The sequence below is a fragment of the Protopterus annectens genome, chromosome 16.part0, assembly GCF_019279795.1.
Source record: "Protopterus annectens isolate FY-2018-M chromosome 16.part0, PAN1.0, whole genome shotgun sequence".
Lineage (NCBI taxonomy): Eukaryota > Metazoa > Chordata > Ceratodontiformes > Protopteridae > Protopterus > Protopterus annectens.
Window position 1 is genome coordinate 256,123,095 of NC_056750.1, and position 24,877 is coordinate 256,147,971.

The window sequence follows — 24,877 nt, forward strand, 5'->3', positions numbered from 1 at the left end:
TTGCACACAGGGTTAACTACTGGGATTATTCTGGAACCTTCTCACATAGCTCCTCATTCTTCCCAAATTCCATGTTCAAAGACACACACCCTTTAGCCCATGTCAGCATCTCAGGACCAGAATCACAGTGTGGACACACCCCAGTGATGCACATTTCCTGACTTCCCAATGAGACTGAATATGATCTATAACAGAAATTGTAAGCAACTACAATGACAGCAAAGTATAACATTCTGTCAGACTCACAGCAGAAGATAGAACTACAAACAAATGGACAGCAAGTGAAAATGTGCCCACTTCAACAGACCCTTTTGAATGTCAACTGATACAGTAACTACTCTTGTATCTAAAATACCTTACTTCAGTAGGCACTAAGCAATGGGATGAATTCAGGGAAGAATGACAGAAATAATCAAAACAACAATGGAAGGCATGGATGAAACGGACCCAAGACACGAGAAAAATATTCTCCAAATCACAGCCTTCACAAAGGACATCCAGTTCCTAGAACAGAGATAACAGGTTCTGAAGATCATGTGACAGCACTAATACCCATCCATCCATCTTCATTATCCGCTTTATGCAAGTCAGGGCTACAGGGAACTAGAGGTTATTCCTCCAAACACAGGACAGGAAATCAATTCTAGACAAGACGCCAGTCTTTTGTAAGTTATATAAACAATACATACAAACATCTAGGATTTCAAATCCATCTACCTACATGTTTTTGGGACATGAAGCAAATGCGCACTGCAGGAAAATTCCTGATAAAAGTTTTGAATCAGCCATTAATCTCTTGGAGCAAACTTTGACAGCATTATCCCACAGGTGTGCTTCTCGTACGGAGAGCAAAACATAGTACCTTGGGTTAGTTACACAGAGAGGGTATTTTTCCCTACCTGCATAAGAAGGCAAACAAATGACCTCTCCTTCTTAACTTACAAACTTTAAGAGAAAATGGGAGACGATGTCCATCCAATGTTTGTAGAATACACTTCATCTTACTTCATAGTCTAAGCTTTGGATTTGGGACAGAAGACTGAAAGGTAAACAAGCTGGATTAGGGACACTTTAAAGACAACTTTTGAAAGACATCGAAGGCTGCTCCTGAGGGAGACCTAATCCATATGAAAGATCAGGCAGGATTTCGTGCACGTGACAACCTGGAGTTCCAAACTATAAGTGATCATAAAAGCCAGCAGAGAAAGAATGCTCCAAGGCCCAAGTTTAAAGATCACAGAACCAGCAGACTCAAAGGCTGCAGAGGACAACATGGTAACTTACAACATTTAGGCCCCAGACAACAAGAAGCCAAAGATGAAAGCTTCCCCTTAAAGGAACATCTTAACTGGACTGTGCTGAGCAAAGGTCCATTCAAGCAGACAATCATAAAAGACTGACAAAGCTGAAACTTGGACATCACTGCTACACCAACAAAGCACCAAATTAAAAAGAGGAGTGAAACATGACTGTCTTAGGGCTTTACAGGCTAAGAGATAGGCTTAGCAGTCCACATGGAAAACCTTTTCTAAGAAATGGCCCTAGTAGACGCCTTTTTGTCAGCATCCTCTGAGACTCCAGTGAAAGATATGGGGAGTGGATCACTTTCACTGAAAAGTCAGACTCTGAATGGAAGGAACTTGATCCTTGTCTGATGGCAGTAGTACCTTCACTGCCCATGCTGGATCAAACACCAAACAGCCAGGTTTAAAAAAACGTGAAAGTAGAATGAGCATTTAAAACTTCAACAGTAGATGAGAGATCAGTGGAAATAAGAAAGCACACATTAAGAGCATCTGAAACCAATGCAGGAAGGATGCATCCTGGGTCCATTCCCCTCTGCCTTGTTGAAAGAAACACATTTTCTGTTACACTATCTTGTACGGGCTGGCGCTGTGACTCAAGATGTACATGCACTATACTATTTAATTGTGGAGGGATGTGGCATGCCACCACGTCTTCCCCCGAAAGTGAAAGATCCGTAATTCTGAGTTGTGAAACTATAAAAAATAAAGTCAAAATTTGCACATAATTACAAATCTTGAAATTTGCTGCACTGCCATTAAATTATTATTATTATTATTATTATTCTGCAGGGGGATATGCAACCCTAGTGGGGTATGCACTCTTCCTTTGCCGTTCCTTTTTATATATAATAATTCTGGGACTGATTCACATTAGATTAAGGGGAATGAGTACTGCAAACCCATATGCAGCATACATTTCATTATTCAGATCTTTCTTGCAATTCCAAAAAAATAACGTGCTGCTTCAAGAGCTGAACCAGGGTCTAAAGGCTTAGAAGGACTGCCCTCAGCTCCAGGAAGACAATATACAAAGATGCTTCTGATAAGGACTCAGAATCCTTGGGAACTCTAATGAACATGAATGGATCCTGCATCCGAAAGAAGCTTCTGCTGTTTTTCATGATATGTTGAAATTAACTATAACTGATTTCTGGATGGAGGGGACACTCACCAACCTTAGAACTTTTTATCAGGAGTCCAAGACAAGAAATAGCTCTGAAAAGGAATGACAAATGCAACTATGAGTAATAGACTGTACACTGGGACACCCTCACATTATGAGTTATGAAGACAACAAATAAAAGTAATCTCCCTGAGACAAGCCACAAGAGATGCAAGGCAGCCACCTGGAACCAGTTAGCCAGGGACTGGAACAATAAAGGATATATGGAGAGAAAAAACCTTCCTGTGCTCAAATACATAAATAGAAACACTTGACTTTGCGGATGCTAGAAAAGACAGTAAGCAGCACTTTGTACTGGAAACACCAATCACCTAAAGAAAAATTAACAAATGTCCTGTAGGGTTGTCAAGTACTGTGCCAGTTAGCATCCATCATGTCTGCTAATAACATCCAGCTCCCCTCTGCTAATGGTGGCATAACTATCTGCATTACAACCATGTCAAAGTGCACATAACTGATGTGAAAAATACAGTCAATGAAATTAATAATTAGACAACACCTAACTTACTGGAAACGTGGGAGTTACTCCCCAAACTCTGCATGACATTCTTAAAACAGATCCCTGCAGTTAAAGCGACTGGAAGAATGCTGGCCTGCTAATAACGGATGAGGTGTACAATCCTACTACCGGTGATTTAGGATGCTTAGCCAAGACAGACTTGAAAGACCAACAAGTACCTTGCCTAATTCAAAGGAAGAGATAGGGAGTGCATGACTCTTGTATCATTCCCTGGGGGACCATCAGCCTTCTGCAGCCCTACCTGCTTATCAGACAATAACACAAAATTTACGTGGGACTAACAGACTCCCTGCATTGCATGCAAAGATCTATATGCAGAAGTGCTCTGAAGTCACTACAAGGGGCCAGCAGACTCCATGCACTATGTGCATGGGCACATACATGTAAAATTGCTCTGAAGTCACTACAAGGGCCAGCAGACTCCATGCACTGTGTGCATGGACACATGCATGCAAAAGTGCTCTGGAATCTTTACATGCTGAAATTGCATAGAAGTTAAGTTTTATGGCACAAAAAAACAGTTTGAGCATGAGCAGTGACACAATCTTGATGGCCTTGAGGTATTAATTTCAAATGGAAGGACCCCACAGAGCAACAACACATGATGACAAGCTGTGGGAGGTGGAAAAATGTCCTGATGTCAGTGGTGAAATGCAAAAAGAAAAAAAATGAGAAGCTGCAACTTTCAATGTAGATAAGGGGCTGGTAATACTATGCACATCAAAGACAATGATCTCTGAATACACATCTATTGCCCACCTATCTCATGTTGTAGAGTTTCAGGTTATAGCAAACCTGGACATCTTTTCTTTAAGCAGTCATTTGTCATATACTGAGAAATGGACATGGACCAGAACTGTACACAGCAACCTTTAATAGTGTGCATGTAGAAAATCTATGGTTGCAAAGGCTAGACATGGTCCTCCAATGATATTGCTTATGCACTTTCTTCTTACAAAATACCAGAATAGCTTTAAGACCAGGCAGGGATGTTCATGCCTACCACAGTGGTCAATGCATTTTCCTTCTTTTGGAGCTTTCCACTAATTTACTGTGGACAGTCAACTAAAATAATGTCAGCTCTAAAAAATGTCATCATGGATCTTCTGCCCATGTTCCTTGTGGAAGGAAAAATGTCTCATTCGGTCAATCATGCGATGAAGCAGGTGCGGTTGCTGTATGTGTGGCATTGAGGCTGATGGTTTTTTTTAAGCCTGTGCTCAGCAACTTTTCTGCCATTTTATTCAACAGACTAAGAAAGGAATGCAACCTAGATCAAGGCTTGGACAACAAAAATAAGTAAGAAAATGGGCCATACTGGAAATGTAGTTAAGGGATCTCAAAATTATGTTTGTGAAAAAGAAAACCTCTCCCACCAGTAGATCATGGCCTTAGTTACCATTCCAACTGACTGGGAACCTAACAGTTGTTGGCGTTGGTATCTTTGATGAGTTAGGAAATGTCACAGTAATACCTCTATTTCAAATAGGTTAACAAATGTGGATAGCCTTCCTTGGACCTAAAGGATCAAAGTCTAAAAATTTCCAAGGCTGAAATATGAAGCTTCTAAGGACAGAAACAATGGAAGGTATGACGCAACTTATCTTCGGCTTGGCTCAGATAAGCAAAGGGAGGATTCACAAGGAAAGGACATAAGAGTAAATCAACAGAAGGCAGATTTCATCAATCAAAAAGCTTTATAGGGGAGATTCTTGGGTGGGGTCAGCACAACAGAAAGACTCAGTTTGTCCGACTGCTTAAGATGATGAACCCTCATGTTACTTAGACTCTGTAATAATGGTAGACTTAAAGGGGTTAGGGAGAAACACTTTTTGAAGGCTTGCCTGTAGATGTGTGTCCTTCTAAAGACAAAGTGGAAATGGTAGAAAAAATAAAGTAATAGATAATCCAGTACCAGAGCTGAAGATCAGCCTCCATGCAACTGAGAAGTTATTAAAGAGAGGCATGAACTGCAAAGATGCCTGGGTTGTGTCTTGTATAACTAAGCTACATGGAATGTTCTTTCTTGCACCTCCACAGCCATTCAGTGAAGACATCAAAAAATTAAGACACAAATATGACCGGCTTTGTGGCATACAAAAATAAAGTACTGACCACAAGCCAGAAAACCTATGTTCAGACAGTAGCTTAGGCGTGGGAGGAGCTAGGCAGGGAAGACTGGGAACTGAGCAGCTGATGCAGGCTCGTCCATCCTGGAGTAAGGGGTCAGTGGTCAATTTGGCTGTCTGCCACCTGTGAAAGGAGGCTTGCCAGTGAAGAACAGCCAAAAACCAGGGATGCGGGCTTGTGTTCCCAAGCCAGTGATATTAGCTTTCTCTGTATATATGCAGGAACAGACATGGGTAGATAAGAGCACAGGAAGCCCTTGCAGTGATACTGGTGCGCATGTGAGCCATTAAAGGGTGAGTTTGGCTAAAATTAGAAACATCCTGACTGCCGGGCTTAAGGGGGCTTCAAGGGTATCAATAACAGGTTGAGGGAAGTGGCAGCAGTTGGGGGGGGGGGGTTAGACAGAGTGAAGATCACTGGTGATACTGGGTCTTGTCTGTGTGTTCCTTTGGCTGGATGGTTTACTGGGGAGGAAGCTGTAAAAGGCTGATGGTCTTCAGATGACCATAAAACCAAACAGCCTGAATGGCTGCTTGGATGATGGCTGCATTCAGTCAGTTCTCGTCCAAGATGTTTGCCACACTGTCAACAACAGGGAATGAAAGGACCGATGGTGAGCAAGTGGGGAAGCAAAAAAGAACTTACAGCCAGGTCTTGAGGTCAATTGCCTATACATGTATTTTCTGGTCTTCTTAACAAGGCTGTCCAGATAGTTTTTGAGATGGCCAAGATTCTAAAGTCACCAAGCATTAAGTGATCAGGTAGGTCTCAAGCTACTTCTGCCAATGAAATAGAGTTATCAGATATAAACAATGACAACTGTGACAACTACCTGGATCATTCTTTGATATCCAAGCACATTAGACACTATCTGTACATGTTTTAATCTGTGAGATGGTAGATGCACAAAGACTTCAAAACATCTGATTACTTTATTTAGCACTACATACAAACAATACTGTAAACAAATGTTAGAAAAACTAAATGACTTTAGAAGCTGGAAAGAACAAGGGATCATTGGGGTGTGCATATTCACTAACGGTGATGCAGGACCACTAACGTGGATCAAATAAGTCATGTCACTGAAAATGTGTGACCTGAGAAAAGTGAACAGCCATATGACAAGGCCCAGGAACAATGATCCCAAGAGTCATGCCACTGCAAACGATACTCCTGGCCTAAGACTGTTTTCTTACTAATGAATGAACAATAAGGTCCCAAAAGAATGTTAGTACTTCTTCCAAAGAGGCCATCATAAGGGGATTTTTCTTAATCCCATGATGCAGTAACCTCCAGCTGAGTATATGCAGTATGAGCAGCCCGCTGTATGGAGGCGGGATGTGTGTGGGCCTCGTCTTCACAAAAAAAGGACCAAATACAGTTTCAATGAATTAACTTCCAATCAAAACTGTTTTCAGTGAACTGGATTTCACAAAACTTACATGGTTCCTAATTTACATATACTGATGCATACCGCCTTAAGTACTTGCAATTATACAGATACAAATACTTTATACAAAAGACGTAAAAGCGACTGAATTGTAAATATCTGATCACAGCATACTCAGCAAGGACTGATGTGTCCAATTATTTTCTACGATTTCCTTTTAGGTCTGTAATACGCCAAAATATCAGACTATTCTTACTTATTCTGACAAAAAGTTTGAAAAACAAAGAAAAAGGTCAGAACGAAGACCACTGGGAACAGACCTACCTTAAGGGACAAGTAACAGCCAGTTTGAGTCTCCTCTCTCATTAAATGTCCAGTTGATCTAATTTTAAAGATCAAACCAACGATGAAAGGGATATGTCTATAAAGAGACATTGGACCATTTTCCTATCTTCTTGACTGCGCGATCTAGGAGCTGGCATATGTAGTAAGTGCTGTGGGGTGTGGGAAACACCAGCTCTCAAATGGGGGGGGGGACAGGAGGCCTGTCTTCCGCATAAATGACTGGTCTTCTGCTTTTATTGTGTCTGGGAGAATTTTGCTGCACTCAAAGAGTTAAGTCCAGTTCAATGGCTTGTTCTCACTGAACTGGCTAACCTGAAACTACTGATGACAAAGTGGACTAAACTGAAGGCATCTGAATTTAATGCTATGTTCTACTCTCCAGGGTGTTACCAATTTTTACTGTTATAGTTTTTTTATGCCCACTATTATGCAAACTTGATATTAAGATCAATTTTCAGAGGATTACAGTCTTAACGCAGACATACGTAATATGCAGCTGATGCACAACCCATTTTTGACATAATTGTGCTTTTTTTATTTTTTTTTTGGTATGAGGTATTGCTGTAAAACATTCTTTAGTGTCCTCAGCACTGTAACAGTACACATTTATTACTGATTAGCAAACGTTTCAGCAGCATAAAAATACAAAAGCTGCTTTAAACTCAGCAAGTTTGCATTATAAGCCTGACCTCTAAGTGTACCCATAACTGGTACAACCCCATAATTTGAGATTTCTGCACCAATGTGCTGGCCAAACAGTCTGAAGGCAGTGTGACTGATGTAGTTAAGTGGAGGTCAAAGGTAGACCCAGAATCACATAACTGGACAGTGAAGGTGAGACGAAGCTTCCAGTGATCAGCTCATTCATCCTAGAAGCCAGTGCCCAACCAGATCAAGTGGTGCCCCCTCAGTGGAGGCCAGAGATATGGCAGCATAGAGTGGGCAGCTAGCATACCCCAGGGTCATAGACTTGGTTTGGTATGCATACATATGGAAGCATGTGTATGCATGCACTACTGCTCACAGCCAATGCATGCAGGACACACGGAGAATAACCGCTACTGATAAATAATCTCCAGATCCTCCAGCCATGAAAGACAGCCCTCAGTTACCCATACTCTATGGTCAATAAGGACAATCTCCTGGAAAGTAAATGTGAGTGGTAAATGGGAGCTAATTATACGGTGACGAGTGAGAGACAGATAAAGGGCTAGGGGATAACATGTTGTGGTCTGCAGAAGCAAAGACAAGTGGAAAAAAGCATTCTGCAAAAATACTTTTTACCATGCAATTTTATTTATAGAAAAGCAAGCAAGCAAGCTTTAAATGGCATCTGCTTTTGGATCTGTAATGCTCTTACCCGTACAGCTAGTGCAAAGATACACCTTCGGCAAAACCACGGTGTGAGTGATGTGCTTGCATCGCCCTCCACAATGGGAATGTGACACTTCTGATGATAACCTAGCAAAAGAAACCAAACTCTTGAAAAGTACCTTTTAAAACAATGCAAGTATAAAACAAAAGCAGATGGCTATAAAGAAACAGTTACTACTTTCTGGGGTTGGTTAATAGAATTAATAGATACAGTTTTACTAGTTTCTGCTCTACAGGTGTCTAACAGGGTTGGTCTATTCTTACTCTTCAGTTTAGCGTTTTGTTTCCTGAAGATCTCATGTGCAAGGGTGGAAGTGTCTTATTTTTGTATATGTCAGGACACGACGTGCTACTCTGAAGCAGTGTGCCTAGTTCCTCAGACCAACAGCTCATGCCCAACTACAGAGCAAGTTTATTCCAGCATATCAAGAAAAGGAAAAACAGTAAGGCTCTGACATCTACACTATTTATAAGACTATACAAAACACACACTTGCCCTACTTGCAGGGAATTCTGCTAGCAGCTGTTGATGAAGTGACACAGAGGAACACTGGAAGTACATACGTGACCCAGTCAGGAAGGTTTCCCTGTAAAGCAAATGGTAGGCTTAAGAATGCATCTGTTACATCTAGCGGTCAGGACCCCCTCCCAGCACCACCACCAATGACTCTACTAATGAGCTGAATCCCAAAAAGTAAACTCTCTCAAGGGTTGATGGCATCAGAGGACAACTAAGAGGAAAAGCTCAGAAAAATGAGTACAGAGGTAATGAGATATCAAAACAGGCCTGATTCAAACTCACAGACCAAGTAATAATGCCTGACAAAGGTCTGGACTAATGGCCAAGTAGGTGAATTATAATTGTCTGCAAGCACCGGATACTTTCCTGACCCTAATGTACTCTGAAAGCAGCAATTTCCTATAAGCAGTCAGCTTTCTGAAGACAAAAGAAAATACAGTTAGCAATTTTCTTGGAAAGGGTCTACTTGACAACTTCCTGACCTTCCCTCCCTGGAGTGAAGATGTACATTTCAGATAGCACCTCAGCTGGAAACACATACAGAGAATATGAAAGCTACATTCATCACTAGTTTCCTTCCATGATAGAAGCATGGAAATAAATAGGCTGCTTTGAAGTCAAGTTTTAAAACTACTGTTGACAAGAAAACTGGATGTCTTACAGAGCATCCATTCTTTATGAAAGATCAAAAACAGTTTCCTACAGATAAGGGCATGAAGTTTAGAAATCCTGCAGGCAGATGTGAAGACCAGCAGGTAAAGCTCTTTCCAGAAAATGAACTTCAGTAATGTTGAATCAGTATGTTCAAATGCAGATGGCAAAGCCTACTAGTCATGAAGTTCAAGCTTCAAACAGAAGACGAGTTCTTTAGTGCCGTCTGAAAATACAGAACTACTTTAAGGAACTGCTTGACCAGCTAGTGTTGGGCCACAGTCCTAACCCCCCTCCCCCACACCACACACACACACACACACACAATCTAATAATTTGCAGCAATAGCCGACACAATGACCAAAGCCAAGAAATAACCAACAGCCAAATGATACCTGCCAGACAGCAATAGCACCTGCATACGGACCAGTTGAGGAAGTACAAAACTTCCTGCTCAAAAGGAGCACTTCTTCCAGAAGCCAAAGAAATTTCTTTTAGGTGAAAGGCTTCTTGGAAGCTTCAGTCACCACTGACACTTCAGGTTCCAGCAAAATCAGACAGCCCAGCAAAAGACGGGCTGTTTGGTAAACCAGGCTGTTGTCCCATCCATGGGAACTTTCTGGTTCCCCAAACCATCAAGTTTATTGAGCTCTGAGGACTTGAGAACCTGAAACTATACCTTTTTCAGCCACCAAGGGAGAGCAGGATAAGTTCTGGTCGGTCTTCCCTGAATTTTGTGGCAAAGCATGGATTCTGGAAAAATCATGGGATGGTGTAAATGATTCCACTCTCCCTTGCCACAGAATGAACATCATACTTATTACTAGTATCCACTGCTCTTCTGAATTGTGCAGAAGATTAAAAGTGCAGCAGTATCCTAAGTAGCAAACAGTCAACCTCTGGAGTCCTCGCTTTCAGAATTTTCATTCCAGCTATATTCCCCAAATCCTCAAGTCCAGGAAGAGGCTGCAGGAGCAGCTCTGGGAATATGCATCACATTTGCTTCAATAGGTATATGAAGTGATGAGAAAGGGATGCCCTGGTCTCCAGTCCACTGCAAAACACAATCACTGCATGCTTCTTTGTCTGTGTACCACATGATACACTAGTTTTCAGACTGAATAAAATACAGCTCTGCAAGTTTCAATCCAGTGCATTAACTGAGAGAATGACTGCATGAAAGTCCAACTGGTTTACATGGAGCATCCTTTTCAGGAGGAACTACTTCCCTTGAAGTGAGGATGAACTAAGGAGCTCTACAGCCTATCAGATAAACATTAATCATTAAGAAATATAACAAGTTAATCTACAAGAAGAAAGACTAGTTTTCAAGTGGGATGTCTGTCTCTTCAGGGTCCAATGATAGTGGTTTGTCATCAGTAAAAGATGAATGAGTATACTGCTGGTGTTGGAACACCAGCACATCAGTGAGTATGTGGTAGTGCTGCAGCCTCCAACACCTCAAGTGAGTATGCGGTAATGCTGCAGCCACCAACACCTCACAGCGAGTATGTGGTAATGTTGTACTTGGCGATACCTCACAGTGACTAAGTGATAATGCTGCAGTTGCCAACACCTCACAGTGACTATGTGGTAATGCTGCATCCACCGACACCTCACAGTAAGTATGTGGTAACTCTGTAGCTACCGCCACTTCTCAATGAGTATGTGGTATTGCTGCAGCCGCTGACACCTCTCAGTGAGTATGTGGTAATGCTGGAGCAGCCAACACCTCACAGTGAGTATGTGGTAATGCTGCAGCCACCAAGACGTTACAGTAAGTATGTGGAAATGATGCAGCTACCGCCACCTTTCAATGAGTATGTGGTATTACTGCAGCTGCCAACACCTCTTGGTGAGTATGTGCAACACCTCACAGTGAGTATGTGGTAGTGCTGCAGCTGCTGACATCTCATACTAATTGGTCATGCTGTAGCCACAGATACCTCACAATGAGTATATGGTAATGCTGTAGCCGCCAACACCCCACATTGAGTATGTGGCAAAGCCACAGCCGCCGACACCTCACAGAGAGCCTGTGTGACACCTCATAGTAAGTATGTGGTAATGCTGTAGCTGCCGACACTCCACATTGAGTATGTGGCAATGTCACAGCTGCCGACACCTCAGAGTATGTGCGACACCTCACAGTAAGTGGTAGTGCTGCAGCTGCCAACATCTCATAGTAAGTATGCAGTAATGCTGTAGCCACTGACACCCCACAGTGAATATACGGTAATTCTGTAGCTGCCGACACCCCACATGAGTATGTGGTAGGTCTACAGCCGCAGACACCTCACAGTGAGCATGTGCAGCACCTCACAGTGAGTAAGTGGTAATGCTGCAAATACGATGCCTCACAGTCCACTGAAAAATTTGCATCCTTGGGTATGAATAGCATCACGAAGAGCATGGCAACCATGTATCTCAAAAGACATTGCCAGGTCCATACTAAGAAGTTCCATACTTAGGATGCCAAGGCCAAGACTCTCTGGGCCCTTCTGCTGGCAGGCAAGACCTTGGTGCCAATGAAACAATCCTATGAGATGGAATACTGAGATGTCTCATGATATATGGACACCTCCAGACACTGCAACCACAGGAGCAGCAACACTAGGGTTGCTTCTAGTAAGCATCTCGACAAGAATACTAGAAGCCAATTGCCAAAGAAGGGGAACAAAAGAAATATCTCTCTCTCTCCTGCAAGGCTTCCTCCACTATGGCCTGAACCTTTGTGAACACCTGCATACAAAGGAAAGACCAAATAGCATCATTCTATACCTGAACTATAAGCCAATTAGAGTGAAGTGAAGGAATCTCTTGATGGGATCCCACAAAACGCTATACCAAGCAGTGTCCTTTGTGTCAAATGACACCATCCAGGTGTTCTATAGTGCTATGAATCTGTCCTCCTGGATTGTTATCTGAAGCTTGACTTCCTACATAAGCTTAATGAAACTGCTAGATGAAATGGAAATACTGTCCAGCCTCTTCAGAACTAGAAACAACAGGAGTAGAAAGTCTATCCTCATTCTGAAAGAACAGCTTCTACTAAAACATACAGTCTATGTCTGTCCCAAGCCTTCTTCAGAGGTGGATTAGCCCTTAAGTGAAACCCATTCCAAGGGAGGACCAAACAGCTCTAACAGATAACAAATCATACCATGTCAAGCTCCCCACTAGTCTTTGGTGAAGGCCCCTCAAATGGGGCAAGCAGAGAGAAATGGCTTCACACCAACAGCTCTAGATCATAGTCAGAATTGCAACCGTTAAGTAGTGTCACCCTCCTTGGTGGCTTATCTGGGGCCACGCTGAAGTAGGTTCATGAAAATCCTCTATACTGGTTAAGGTCAGTTTCCTCCTAAGGCATTCTTCCACCAGATCCTGAGAAGGCTGGCTGAATAGCACCTCCTTCCAGAACAAGGTATCTAGGATGGAGTGTCTGAGCAGCTCCTCGAGCAAGAAGAGCCTCTGCCATTTCATCATACTGTGCCATATGCCTCAACCTGTTGTCCTAGCAACAGTGTCAGCAAAATCAAAATTACAGATGGCTGCATGTTAACATTGTGTGTATGGTTTACACAATGGGCTATCAAACTCCTTTTGGAGACAAATTCAAGAACTGAGTGCTTTTCCAAGAGGACTGAAACGTGGGACAGGTTTCACAAATACTCAAGGGAGTGTAGCTCCAGTCTGGCAAAGGCGGACTCTCGTGCAATGTTGTTCAACATTTTATGCTCCTTTTTAGATAAGAATGAGGTAAAATTCTGGAGCCTCCAGGCCCTACATTAGTCCAAAGAGAAATTGTAAGAGTTTATTGGAGCAAAGGGCTTATAAAAGGCAACACCTTCCTGGAAGTCAGTGGAGCACATTCTGGGTGCTTCCATGATGCAGAAATGACATCCATGATAATAAAGGGATGACCAAGGGGTCTTCCTTCTTCCTCAGATATTCAGTAAAGCATTATAGGGAAAAGGAAGGTGGCATAAAGGCTAGTCCATAGTGAAATCCATTAGGAACAGAGTTTCTCTGAAAAAGTGGTCATCTGGTGGCAAGCTGTAGGGTGGATATCTTATTAGCTTTATCTGTTTGCGAAATAACAGATGTCTGGTGTAATTCCAAGGACTGTGAGTTCTTAAGAAATGCAAGCAAATGAAGGACATACACTAAGACCGAGGTTGTGGTACCTCAGAATATTCCCCCCTAATCTAAGATACAGTGACATCAGAGGTAGTATATACGGTTAGCAGAGTTGTAATGGGCATAGCACTGAAAGACTTGAGAATGCAATCCCTGCAAAAATGCTCCATCTGTGAAGAAGTCAATTTTTGTTGTTAAAATTGCCCTTTGCTTTTCACAGTTTGGGCATCATGTTATCACTTCTTTCATTTCTGCTAAGGAGCTGGTCTCTATGTCTCCGGATTCCTCAAAGAGAGGAAGACCTCCACCCGTCTGTATATGATAATGTACAGATGAATTGTGCATTCAGCATGTGACAGGTGGGCAATGCACATCAGGTGACATTGGAGCAATGTTATGGAATAGATCTGCTAATGGAGTAATGGGGACCTGGAAAACCAGCACTACGCTTAGTGCTTTCATCAGGATATTCTCCTAAGGGTGCACTCCTCCAACTATGAGGATGGTTTCACAAGACTTCATAGCTGCCTGAAATTTAGGGCATGAACCAGAGACTTTGGCATGAAGACCTGGTGGAGCCTTCTTAACTATGGCCATTAAGTTCAGATGGGCTCAGAAAGGGGAGGGGCTTGAGGGAAAAGGCTCCTTGGTCTCAAGTGCTACCACAGAAATATGACCAGGTGATTGTGCCCATCTCTGGGATCTGGCTGGTCTTGGGTATGGTCTGCCATTCAGTCTGAGTACAGATAGTATCTGCATACCACAATGCACCTCTAAGGTGGGAGCTGCAGGTGTACCTCTGATGGACTCTTATTTGCCTGACAAAGCAGAAGAAGGCATGAACTTGAAGTATCGCTAGTCAAGGCTATGGATGTGACAAATACCGACAGGAAGGCCACCTCAATAATGAACTTACACTAGCCAGTGCCATGGCATAGAGGGATAAAGCCCTAACTATGGTCCAGGTGCCCCAAATTCAATTAGAGGCTCAAGCATCTCAGTTGCTGGCAGAGAAAGATGGGAGTGCCCATTCACTGGTGATGGTCTTTATTGAAGACGCTCCATAAAGGTAATCATGGTACACAGGGGGGCAGTAGCTCTTGGACATTGTTAAACACAGAGATGGGGGGGGTAAAGGTAGGTTAAAATAACCCTTCTCAGCAGGAGCAGCAGATGCCAGCATTATCCCCCAAGACAACCTTAAGATCCATACTGGCCTCAGCTCACACAGAGAAGTCTGGGGAAGGATGGAGGAGCAGGTACACTTGGCAATGGACAGGGACACAGGACAGCCAGAATGAATAAAATAGGGGGAGGAAAAAATATACCCTATTTTCAGTAGAACCTATGAGAATATCGATATCTGTGCAGTAAATGAAACCTGGTTCAAGGCTCCCGAGAGCACCCCAGCACTACCAGACTATACCTCATACCATGCTTTTCGGCACCAAAACTCGGACCGAACCACAAGAGGAGGGGGGTATCCATATTCATCAAAGATACCCATACCTCCAGGCTAGTGGCACTGCATGAAGCATCTGAGACCATCCATGTGCAACTAACAGTGGGCAAAACTGCCTTCCAGTTTGTAGCCTGCTACAGACCACCCTCCCAAACTCAGGAACCCCACTCGGCTTTCCTGAAGATACTAGAGAATATGAAGGTCTCTCCAAACACCATTATATTGGGTGACTTTAACTACCCAAACATAGACTGGGAGCACTACTCAAGCACAAACACCCTAGCCCAATGGTTCCTAGAATTTATAAACTCAAATGCTATAGAACAACTGGTCACCACTCCCACAAGAGGGGAAAACATATTGGACCTGATCATCACCAACATGGGGACTCTATGTTCCATACCAGAGGTATAACCCTCAATGGTATGATCTGATCATAAATTAATCACTATGGACATCCATATCCAGTCCCCACCCCCAGCAAAGGAAACCACAGTCAAAAACTTCTCAAAAGCAAACTTCCCACTTCTCAAAACCGAGGTGGAATCCTTCAGAGCCCCAGGGCCAGTGGAAAATACGTCCCAAACCGCAGAATCCTTTACAAATGCATTCTATGGATACCTACAGGACTGTATGGATCGTGCTATCCCAAATAAAACCAAGACACGCTCCTTCAAAGGCAGGAGACCTGTCTGGTGGACCCCAGACATAAATAAGCTGTACAACAGAAGGAGGAAGCTGCTACATGATAGAGCAAAATCCCTGAAAGGGAAGGCAACTCTGATCAGTACTAGCAAGAAACTACGATCCCTCATAAAATCATCTAAGGCTAGCTTCGAAAGAAAAATTGCACAAGACGCTAAAGATAATCACAAGGCTTTCTTTAGTTATGTCAGAAACCTGGGTGGAAACTCCCATATATGCTCTGAGTTAGTACAAAATGACAAAAAATACACTGAACCCACAGACATTGCCAACATCCTGGCAGACAGGTTCAGTGCAAACTTCTCCCCCCCAAATAAGCAAATGACTATCCCAGAGTGTAGTCTCCCTAACATCACAGATGCACAGGTGAGAGCTGCCCTCTCCAAAGCAAAAAACACAGCATCAATGGGACAGGACGGTGTCCCGGGCTGCGTTTTACACAAGCACCAAGAAGAACTGAACCCTCACTTAAAATCACTGTTCAGTCTCAGCCTTACAACAGGATATGTACCCAAAGAAGGGCATACAGCAACAGTGGTCCCACTCCATAAAGGTGGTGCCCCGACGGACCCCGGAAACTATCGCCCTATAAGCCTAACTAGCCTGGTCTGCAAAGCTATGGAGCGTATCATCATGGAACTCATAAACAAAGACATTGGGAACCTCCAAACACTGGATCCTACCCAATTCGGCTTTGTTAAGGGCAGATCTTGCCTCTTGAATCTGGTCAATTTCTTTGATACAGTCACCAAGGCCATAGACGAAGGGAAGGTAGTCCACACAACCTACCTTGACCTTGCAAAAGCCTTCGACACAATACCCCACTCGGGAATCATAAATAAGCTCACCAGCTTAAATATCAACCCCTATGTCATAAGATGGGTTGCAAACTGGCTTAGGGATAGAACCCACATGGTCAGAATTACAGGTGCCATGTCAGACTCTAAACCAGTTAGAAATGACGTCCCACAAGGCTTAGTCCTGGGACCTCTCTTATTCGGTATATATTTCTCTGAGGTACAGGCTAACACAGGAGGACTATGGCTGACAAAGTTTGCAGATGACTGCAAACTGGGGGCCATAATCGACTCACCGGCTGACACAAGCATCCTCCAAAAAGGTCTCACAGAGACGGATAACTGGTGCCAGAGCCATGGCCTAAAGCTAAATGCCAAAAAGTGCATAGTCATCCCCTTTGGGAAAAACAAAGTGCCCACAAATTACCACATAGGTGGTAATCCATTAAGTACGGAAGAAGTAATTAGGGATTTGGGGACCCAAGTAGATTGCAATCTCTCCTTTGACAATCACATTGCCAAAGTGGTTAGAAAGACATTCTATATAGCCCACCTTATCACGAAGGGGTTCACATCTAGATCAAGAGAGGTCATTGTGCCCCTCTACTCATCACTCATCAGGCCCATAATTGAATACAATTCCCCATTTGGGATGTACCTTACCCGACACCTGCTACAACTAGAAAGACCCCAAAAGTACCTCACAAAGAGGATCAAGGGACTAAAACAGATGCCCTACGCAGTTAGGCTAAAGAAACTCCAGCTCTACTCAGTTGCTTACCGCCTACTCTGAGGCGATCTGTGCCTGACGTATAAAGCCATGTCCAACCCAGAATTAATGGACATGCTCCACCTCAAGAAATCCAAATCTATCAGAACTACACGCTCCAGTGACCTAAACCTCAGCACAGAAATAAATAGAACATGCTGGAGGGACAGATTCATATCCCAGAGGCTCCCCTCACTCGAACAAAATCCCAATCCATGTCAGACAGAGCCCCTCAATGACCCTCTTCAAGAAGAATCTTGACGTTTGGATGGGAGATCGTAAATTTACCCCTGGGATCTCTTCTGTGTCACTGCTAGACACAGGCACGGTAAACTAACCTTAAATGGGCTATCTTCTGTGACCTACTATACAGAGGCACAGTCAACTAATCTAAGAAGGGTGGCAAAAGCCAAACACACTCTGGCTAGGCTTGTAAATGCCCTAGGGCAGATAGCCTAGTATCAACCTATGAACCTATAATGTGACTGCTGTGCACCCTCCATTTAGTTAGCCTTTGTTGGTAGTTTAGCAGAGGCCTGGGACTGCATGAGCAATCTTCTCACTCTTTCTCTAGTTTCTGTGATGGATACAGTCAAAAGCTAAAACAATGAGTAACAAGGTCACACAGAAAAACGAAAAAAAAAAAAAAAAAACAGTCAAGCTAGATTTTCCACTGCCCGATTCCTTAAAACTTCTCATATTAGAGATAACATGGGATATATGCAAATAACCCTTTAAGGGATACATGTCAACCTCTGGCCCGCCGGTATACAGTGCATGCACAGTTACTACTACAAATCCCAGAATGCTCTGCTGGTACATTGGCGTGTCAATTAGGACCCACAAGCACCCCCTCCTCTGTTGACATTCATTAGCGACCTCATGCTACCAGTCACATTGGGCCACCCCTCTCAAAAATGGTCAAACGAAAGGTTGAAAATAGAAGCTTTCTAGAGCAGAGTACCTGTTCACAAATGTAAAGGATAGACCTGTTTGCCTTGTGTGCGGAGCCAAAGTAGCTCTAACCCAAGAGTATAACATAAGACACTATGAAACGAAACACCATGACAAGTACAAGGACCTAGACATAGCGCAAAAGCACCAGAAAGTAGAGGAGATGAAAAGAAGTTTAGTTTCACGACAGACTGTTCACAAAAGCTATATCACGAAGTGAAGCTGCTGTAAAGGCTAGTTTTATTGTGGCAGCAGAGTGCAAAATCATCTCGGCCCTTTAATGAGGGAGAGTTTGTCAAAAAGTGCATGATCAAAGTTTGCGACATCGTGTGCCCAGATAAAAGGCAAGCATTTTTAAATGCGAGCCTTAGCAGAAACACAGTATCTGATTGTGCATGTGATCTTGCCACAAATCTACATGAACATCTGATGGAAAAGGGAAAATATTTCATTGCATTCTCCCTTGCTGTGGATGAGAGCAACGACACATCTGATACTGCCCAGCTGTCAGTCTTCAAACGTGGAGTGGACTCAAATTTGTGCGTTACTGAGGAACTTTTGGTATTAAAATCAATGCATGGCACAACTACAGCAAAAGAAATCTTTGAAGAGGTTTCCAAATGTGTAACTCAAATGTGGCTACCTTGGGATACACTTGTGGGACTAACGACAGATGGTGCGCCTGCAATGTGCGGTCAAAAGAGTGGATTGGTGGCCAGGATTCGGGAGAAGATGCGGGAAGAGAACTGTGCAGGTGAGCTAACTGTTTATCACTGCATCATACACCAGGAGTCGTTATGGCAAAGCCCTGAAGATGGAACATGTTATGAGCACCACAACAAGAGTAGTTAACTATATAAGAGCTAAAGGTTTGAATCACCGTCAGTTCAAGTCTTTTCTGGAGGAGTGTTGTTCGGAATACACAGACGTGCCGTATCAACACAAAGGTGAGATGGCTAAGCAGAGGAAAAATACTGAACAGATGTTTCGAGCTGCGTGAGGAAATTTGTTAGTTTTTAGAAAGCAAAGGGTTTATCTGAGGTGGCATTGCTCTGTGACATAACGAGCCATCTCAATGTGCTGAATCTGCAGCTTCAGGGGCGGGGCCATGACATCACAGACATGTACGCTGCAGTGAGGGCTTTTAAAACAAAACTGTGCCTGTGGGAGACTCAGATGCTGCAAGGAAACCTGTGCCATTTTCCTTGCTGCCAAACCATAAAAAAACAGATCTCTACCGTCATGTTCCCAAGTGCACAGTTTGCTGAAAAACTCTGCGTACTCAGCGCCAAGTATACCCGGCGATTTGCTGACGTTGATGCCCAGAAATGTAGGTTTGAACTGTTTAGTAATCTGTTTGCAGTTGATGTGGAAAGCGCACAAACTAACCTCCAAATGGAGTTGACTGAACTCCAATGTAATGACACGCTGAAGTCAAAGTATGATGCTGTGGGCGCTGAACAGTTTCCACGTTACATCCTTGACACAATGCCCCATCTCTGTACCCAAGCTGCTCAAATGCTCTCTATGTTCGCAGCACATATCTGTGAGAGCAACTATTCTCCTTGATGAACAAAACATCACACAGGAGATGTCTCACTGATGAACACCTTCACTTAATCCTAATGATTTCCTCAGCTCAGAGCCTGACCCCAAACATTGAACTAGCATCCAAGAAGAGATGCTAGGTATCTGGCTTGGACCAGTGTGCATCAGAGTAGATCAGAGCGTAGCAAATTGAGCTTGAATGAATAGGTTCATAGGTTGGTACTAGGCTATCGGCCCTAGGGCCTATACAAGCTTAGCCGTAACAATTCCCTGGCAATTTCTTCCCACACTATTTACTTCCTGCACCCCTGTCTAGCAGGGTGACTGAAGTGATTCCCGGAGTGAATTTCCTTTCTCCCATCCAATCATCAAGGTTCCTTTTGAAGAGGGCCAAAGAGGCGCTCTTCTTGACATGTATGGGCAGTGTTTTCCAGAGTCTGGGGAGTCTCTGGGTCAGGAACCTATCCCTCCAGCATGTTTCGTTTATTGTGATGACAAGGTTTAGATCCCTGGAGCGTGTGGCTCTGAGGGATTGGGATTTCTTTAAGTGTAGCATGTCCAACAGCTCTGGGTTTAACATGGCCTTGTATGTTAAGCAGAGATCACCTCTGAGTAGACAATATGCGACAGAGTATAGCTGCAGTTTTTTTAAGGCAGTCAGCATAGGGCATCTGCTTTAGGCCTGTGATTCTTTTGGCGAGGTATTTCTGCAGCCTTTCCAGTTTTTACAGGTGTCTTGAGAGGTACATACCAAATGGGGCGTTGTATTCTATAATGGGTCTAATGAGGGATGAGTACAGTAGGACAATGACCTCCTTTTTTCTGGATGAAAAGCCCTTAGTAATGAGGTGTGCCACATAGAAGGATTTTCTGACTGTTGTGGCGATGTGGTTATCGAAGGTGAGACCACTGTCCGCCTGTGTCCCTAAGTCTCTTATCACACTTTCGGTGTTTAGTGTACTGCCACCTATGTGATAACTCACGGGTACATGTTTATTCCCCAAATGGGATAACTATACATTTCTTGGCATTGAGCTTGAGCCCATGGAATGTTATCTTTATGCACTTTTCCTTGCTACTCCAAGGCATGGACTTGAATAACTGCATTTTCATTGAAGGAAATTATTATTATTGTTAGCCTGTGAAAAAAAGGTTACTGTTGAAATTTAACTCAGAAGGCTACAAATAGAGAAAGAGGCACAAGTTTTTTTTTTAAATTTAAGAAATGAATGCCACAGACGTGTCTTGTATTTGACATTTAATTTCACGTGTTTATTCTATACTATAGTATTAAGCTTTGCTTGTTCCAGATTCAATATTTAAGCAAAACTTAAGTTTGTTTCTGTATGAAAAGGTTTCATCATGATATCTTAGGAGAAGAAAAAACTTCAATTGTAAACATTTTTTTTTCAATAAATATCAAGGTTGGCCCGTGACTTTGTTCAAGTTTTTAATTTTGGCCCACTGTGCATTTGATTTTGACACCCATGCCTTAAGGGCATTATGTGTTTCAGTTATGTGGCAGTTCTGAATGCGCATGACTTTTTTCTTTTGTAAGTCTGTTATGGACAAATTCATGCCAATAAAGAGAAGCCCCACTAGCTGTGGACATGCATGTTTCAGCCTTCTTATGGCCTTCATCAGCACAGCATAAGTGGACTGTTTGGCTAAAATTTGGAAAAAGATGTCGTACCCAGATGACTTCCATAACTATTAGAGTGTCTGAAAAATAACCCAACCAACAAATTAAAACAATGAGTAACAAGGTCACACAGAAAAAGCAAATCAGTAAAAAATAAAAGAAACCCTAAAACAGGTTACAGACCATGAGCTAATGGACTGCTTTCAAGTGGACAGACACATTATAAGGGTGCTGGTTGAACTGCCATCCCATGTACTGAAATTGGAGAGATGTTCGGACTTCCTATATCCATAGGGTCATAGATGTATCCTAGGATAACAAACACTGTGGCCTTTATAAGCCTAGCCAAGCATCCCACATGTTATATGTGCCTTAAGAGTTATTTTAAAGGGTATGTGTAGGCGAGGGCAAGATTTACAGGCTGTTTCTGTCCATTAGAAACACAGATGCTATACCAGGGGTGTACTTCTGATTTCACATCCACTAGTCCAGGTTCCTCCTGAGTATGATTAGGGAAGACCTCTGTTTCACATGGATGAGAAGCCTATTCCAGAGAAGGGGAATTCTCTGAGACATATACCTGTCCCTTCAATGTGTGCTACTTATGTCCCAAGCAAAGTTTAAATCCCTAGATAGTGTAATTCTGATGTCATTCATTTTGGAGATATGCAATCGATCCATCAGAGTGGGATCCAAGGATGCCTTATATACCAGGCATAGATTATCACTCATCAGTCAATAGGAAACAGAGTACAGAGATAGGGCTTTGAGGTTCATAGATTAGTACTAAGCTAACTGCCCTTGCGAGCCATTTCAAGCCTAGCCACTTACTCCTTGTGGGATTCAAACCCTGCACCTTGTGCTTGCAAGGCAAACACCTTAACCATTAGACCACCCTCCCAACCCCATAGGGCAGACTGTTTACTCACTGGATTCTTTTTGTGAATAGTCTTGCTGCAGGTGCCTGGTCAGGTACATACTGAAGGGGTGCTGTACTCAATGATCAGCCTGATGAGGGCAGAATACAATGGAAATACGACTTCCCTGGACCTAGATGCCATGCCCTTGCTTATAAGATGAGCAACACAGAATGATTTCCTTGATACTTTAGACACATGGTGGTCAAACGCCAGGTTACTTTGTACACATGTACCCAAATAACTGACTACTGTTTCTATTCTTAGGGGTGTGCTATCTGATGAGGTAATTTCCTAGGATGACTGACTTTCCAAAGGGTACTAGTATGCATTTCTTGGCATTGACTTTTATGCCATGGGTTTGGCTCCAGTCATTTCACTGTATTAGTCCTTACTGTAGGATGTTAGTGTCTTGGGGGGATTCTACGACAGCTCATAATTTGCAATCATCTTCAAACATGGTCAGCCAGAGGCCCTTGACATTAGCACTGACATCCAATAAGTAGATGCCAAAAAGCAGCAGACCCAGCACACAGCCCTGACTGACTCCACTAGTGATGGCTCCTTGTGGAGGCGGTCTGCCTCATCTTAACTTCCTAGGACCTATCTGAGAGTCAGCTGGCTATCAAGTGTAGAACATAGGGGTTTATGCCTATATCCATGAGTTTGTTTAGAATGCCCAAGTAGGGTATTATATCAAATACAGCTAGTCAAGAAAGGCAGTATGCACCATTCTGCCCTTATCCATTGCCTTGGTGACCTCCTCAAAGAAGCACACTGAGCTGAGTAGGTATGATCTGTTCTTGATTAAACCAAACTGGGTTGAATCCAGTGTTTGAAGATTTCTATGCCCTTACTAATCATTTCCATGCTAATTCTTTCCATGAATACCAGCGTATAACAGCTTTTACTATCCCAGCTACAGGAACATTCGTAGTTTGGTACTAGGCTATCAGCCCTTGGGCCTATACAAGCCTAGCCAAAAAGGTACCCTGGCTTTCACCACCCAAGAGAATTATTTTCCTGTGCCCCTGTCGAGTAGAGCCACAGAGGTGTTCCCCGGGGTGAATTTCCTATTTCCCATCCAGTCATCAATATTTTTCTTGAAGAGTGCTAATGAGGAGCTTTTTTGATATAGATAGGTAGTTTGTTCCAGAGAATGGGAAGCCTCTGGGACAGGAATCTATACCTCCAACATGTTCTATTTATTGTGGTGACAAGGTTTAGGTCCCTTGAGCATGTAGCTCGGAGAGATTAGGATTCCATTAAGTGGAGCATGTCCAACAGCTCAGGGTTTGACATAGCTTTGTATGTTAGGCAGAGATCACCACTGATTAGGCGATATGCGATGGAGTAAAGCTGGAGTTTTTTTAGATGATCTGCGTAGGGCATCTGTTTGAGGCCGGTAATGCCCTTTGTGAGGTACATAGCAAAAGAGGCGCTGTACTCTATAATGGATCTAATGAGTGACGAGTAGAGGGGAACAATGACCTCTTTTTTCCTGGATGAGAAACCTTTTTTGTAATGAGGTGTGCCACGTAGAAGGATTTCCTGACTATTGTGGCAATGTGATTATCAAAGGAGAGATTACTGTCCACCTGTGTCCCAAGGTCTATTATCACACTTTCAGTGTTAAGTAGACTACCACCTATGTGGTAGCTCATGGGTACAGAGTTTTTACCAAGGGGGATGACAATGCACTTTTTGGCATTGAGCTTGAGGCCATGGCTTTGACATCAGGAATCTGTCTCAGCGAGACCCTTTTGTAGGATGTCCACATCGTTAGGAGTTTCAATTATGGCTCCTAGTTTGCAGTCATCTGCAAACTTTGTTAGCCAAAGACCTTCTGTGCTAGCCTCTACTTCAGAAAGTAGATACAAAACAGGAGAGGACCCAGGACTGAACCATGTGGTACTCCCCTTGTCACTGGTCTGAAGTCAGATTTGGAGTATACTTTCACACTGTGGGTTCTGTCAGTGAGCCAGTTGGCAACCCATCTTGTGACATAGGGATTTATACCTAGTTTAGTGAGTTTATCTGTAATTCCAGAGTGGGGGATGGTGTCAAAAGCCTTGGCGAGATATAGATGGGCTGTGTGAACCACCTTACCCTCGTCTACGACTTTGGTGACATCAGGTTTAGAAGACATAATCTGCCTTTTACAAACTCGAACTGGGTTGGGTCCAGAGTTTGGAGACTACCAATGTCTTTGTTTATAAGTTCCATGATGATATGTTCCATGGCCTTGCAGACCAGGCTTGTTAGGCTAATGGGGCAGTAGTTCCCAGGGTCCGTGGAAACTCCCCCTTTGTGGAGTGGGATAATCTTCAAAAAAAAAAAAAAAAAATTTTTTTTTTTAAAAAACCCCAAAAACCCCCCCTTTTTTTTTTAATAAAAAAATTTAAAAATTATAAAAAAAAAACCCTTAAAAAAAATTTTTTTTAAAAAAATTTTTTAAATTTTTAAAAAACCCCAAAAAAAAAATCAAAAAATTTTCCCCCCCAAAAAAAAACCCCCAAAAAA

General features: G+C 42.9%; 1 protein-coding gene across 1 annotated transcript in view; it reads right to left on the minus strand.

Annotated features, from left to right (window-relative positions):
• Positions 1-24,877, minus strand: part of PHF19 (PHD finger protein 19) — a 1,075,260-nt gene that overhangs the window by 372,431 nt on the left and 677,952 nt on the right. The window contains 1 exon segment of the mRNA XM_044058373.1: positions 8,236-8,336. Within this exon segment, the coding sequence (XP_043914308.1) occupies positions 8,236-8,336 (101 nt within the window).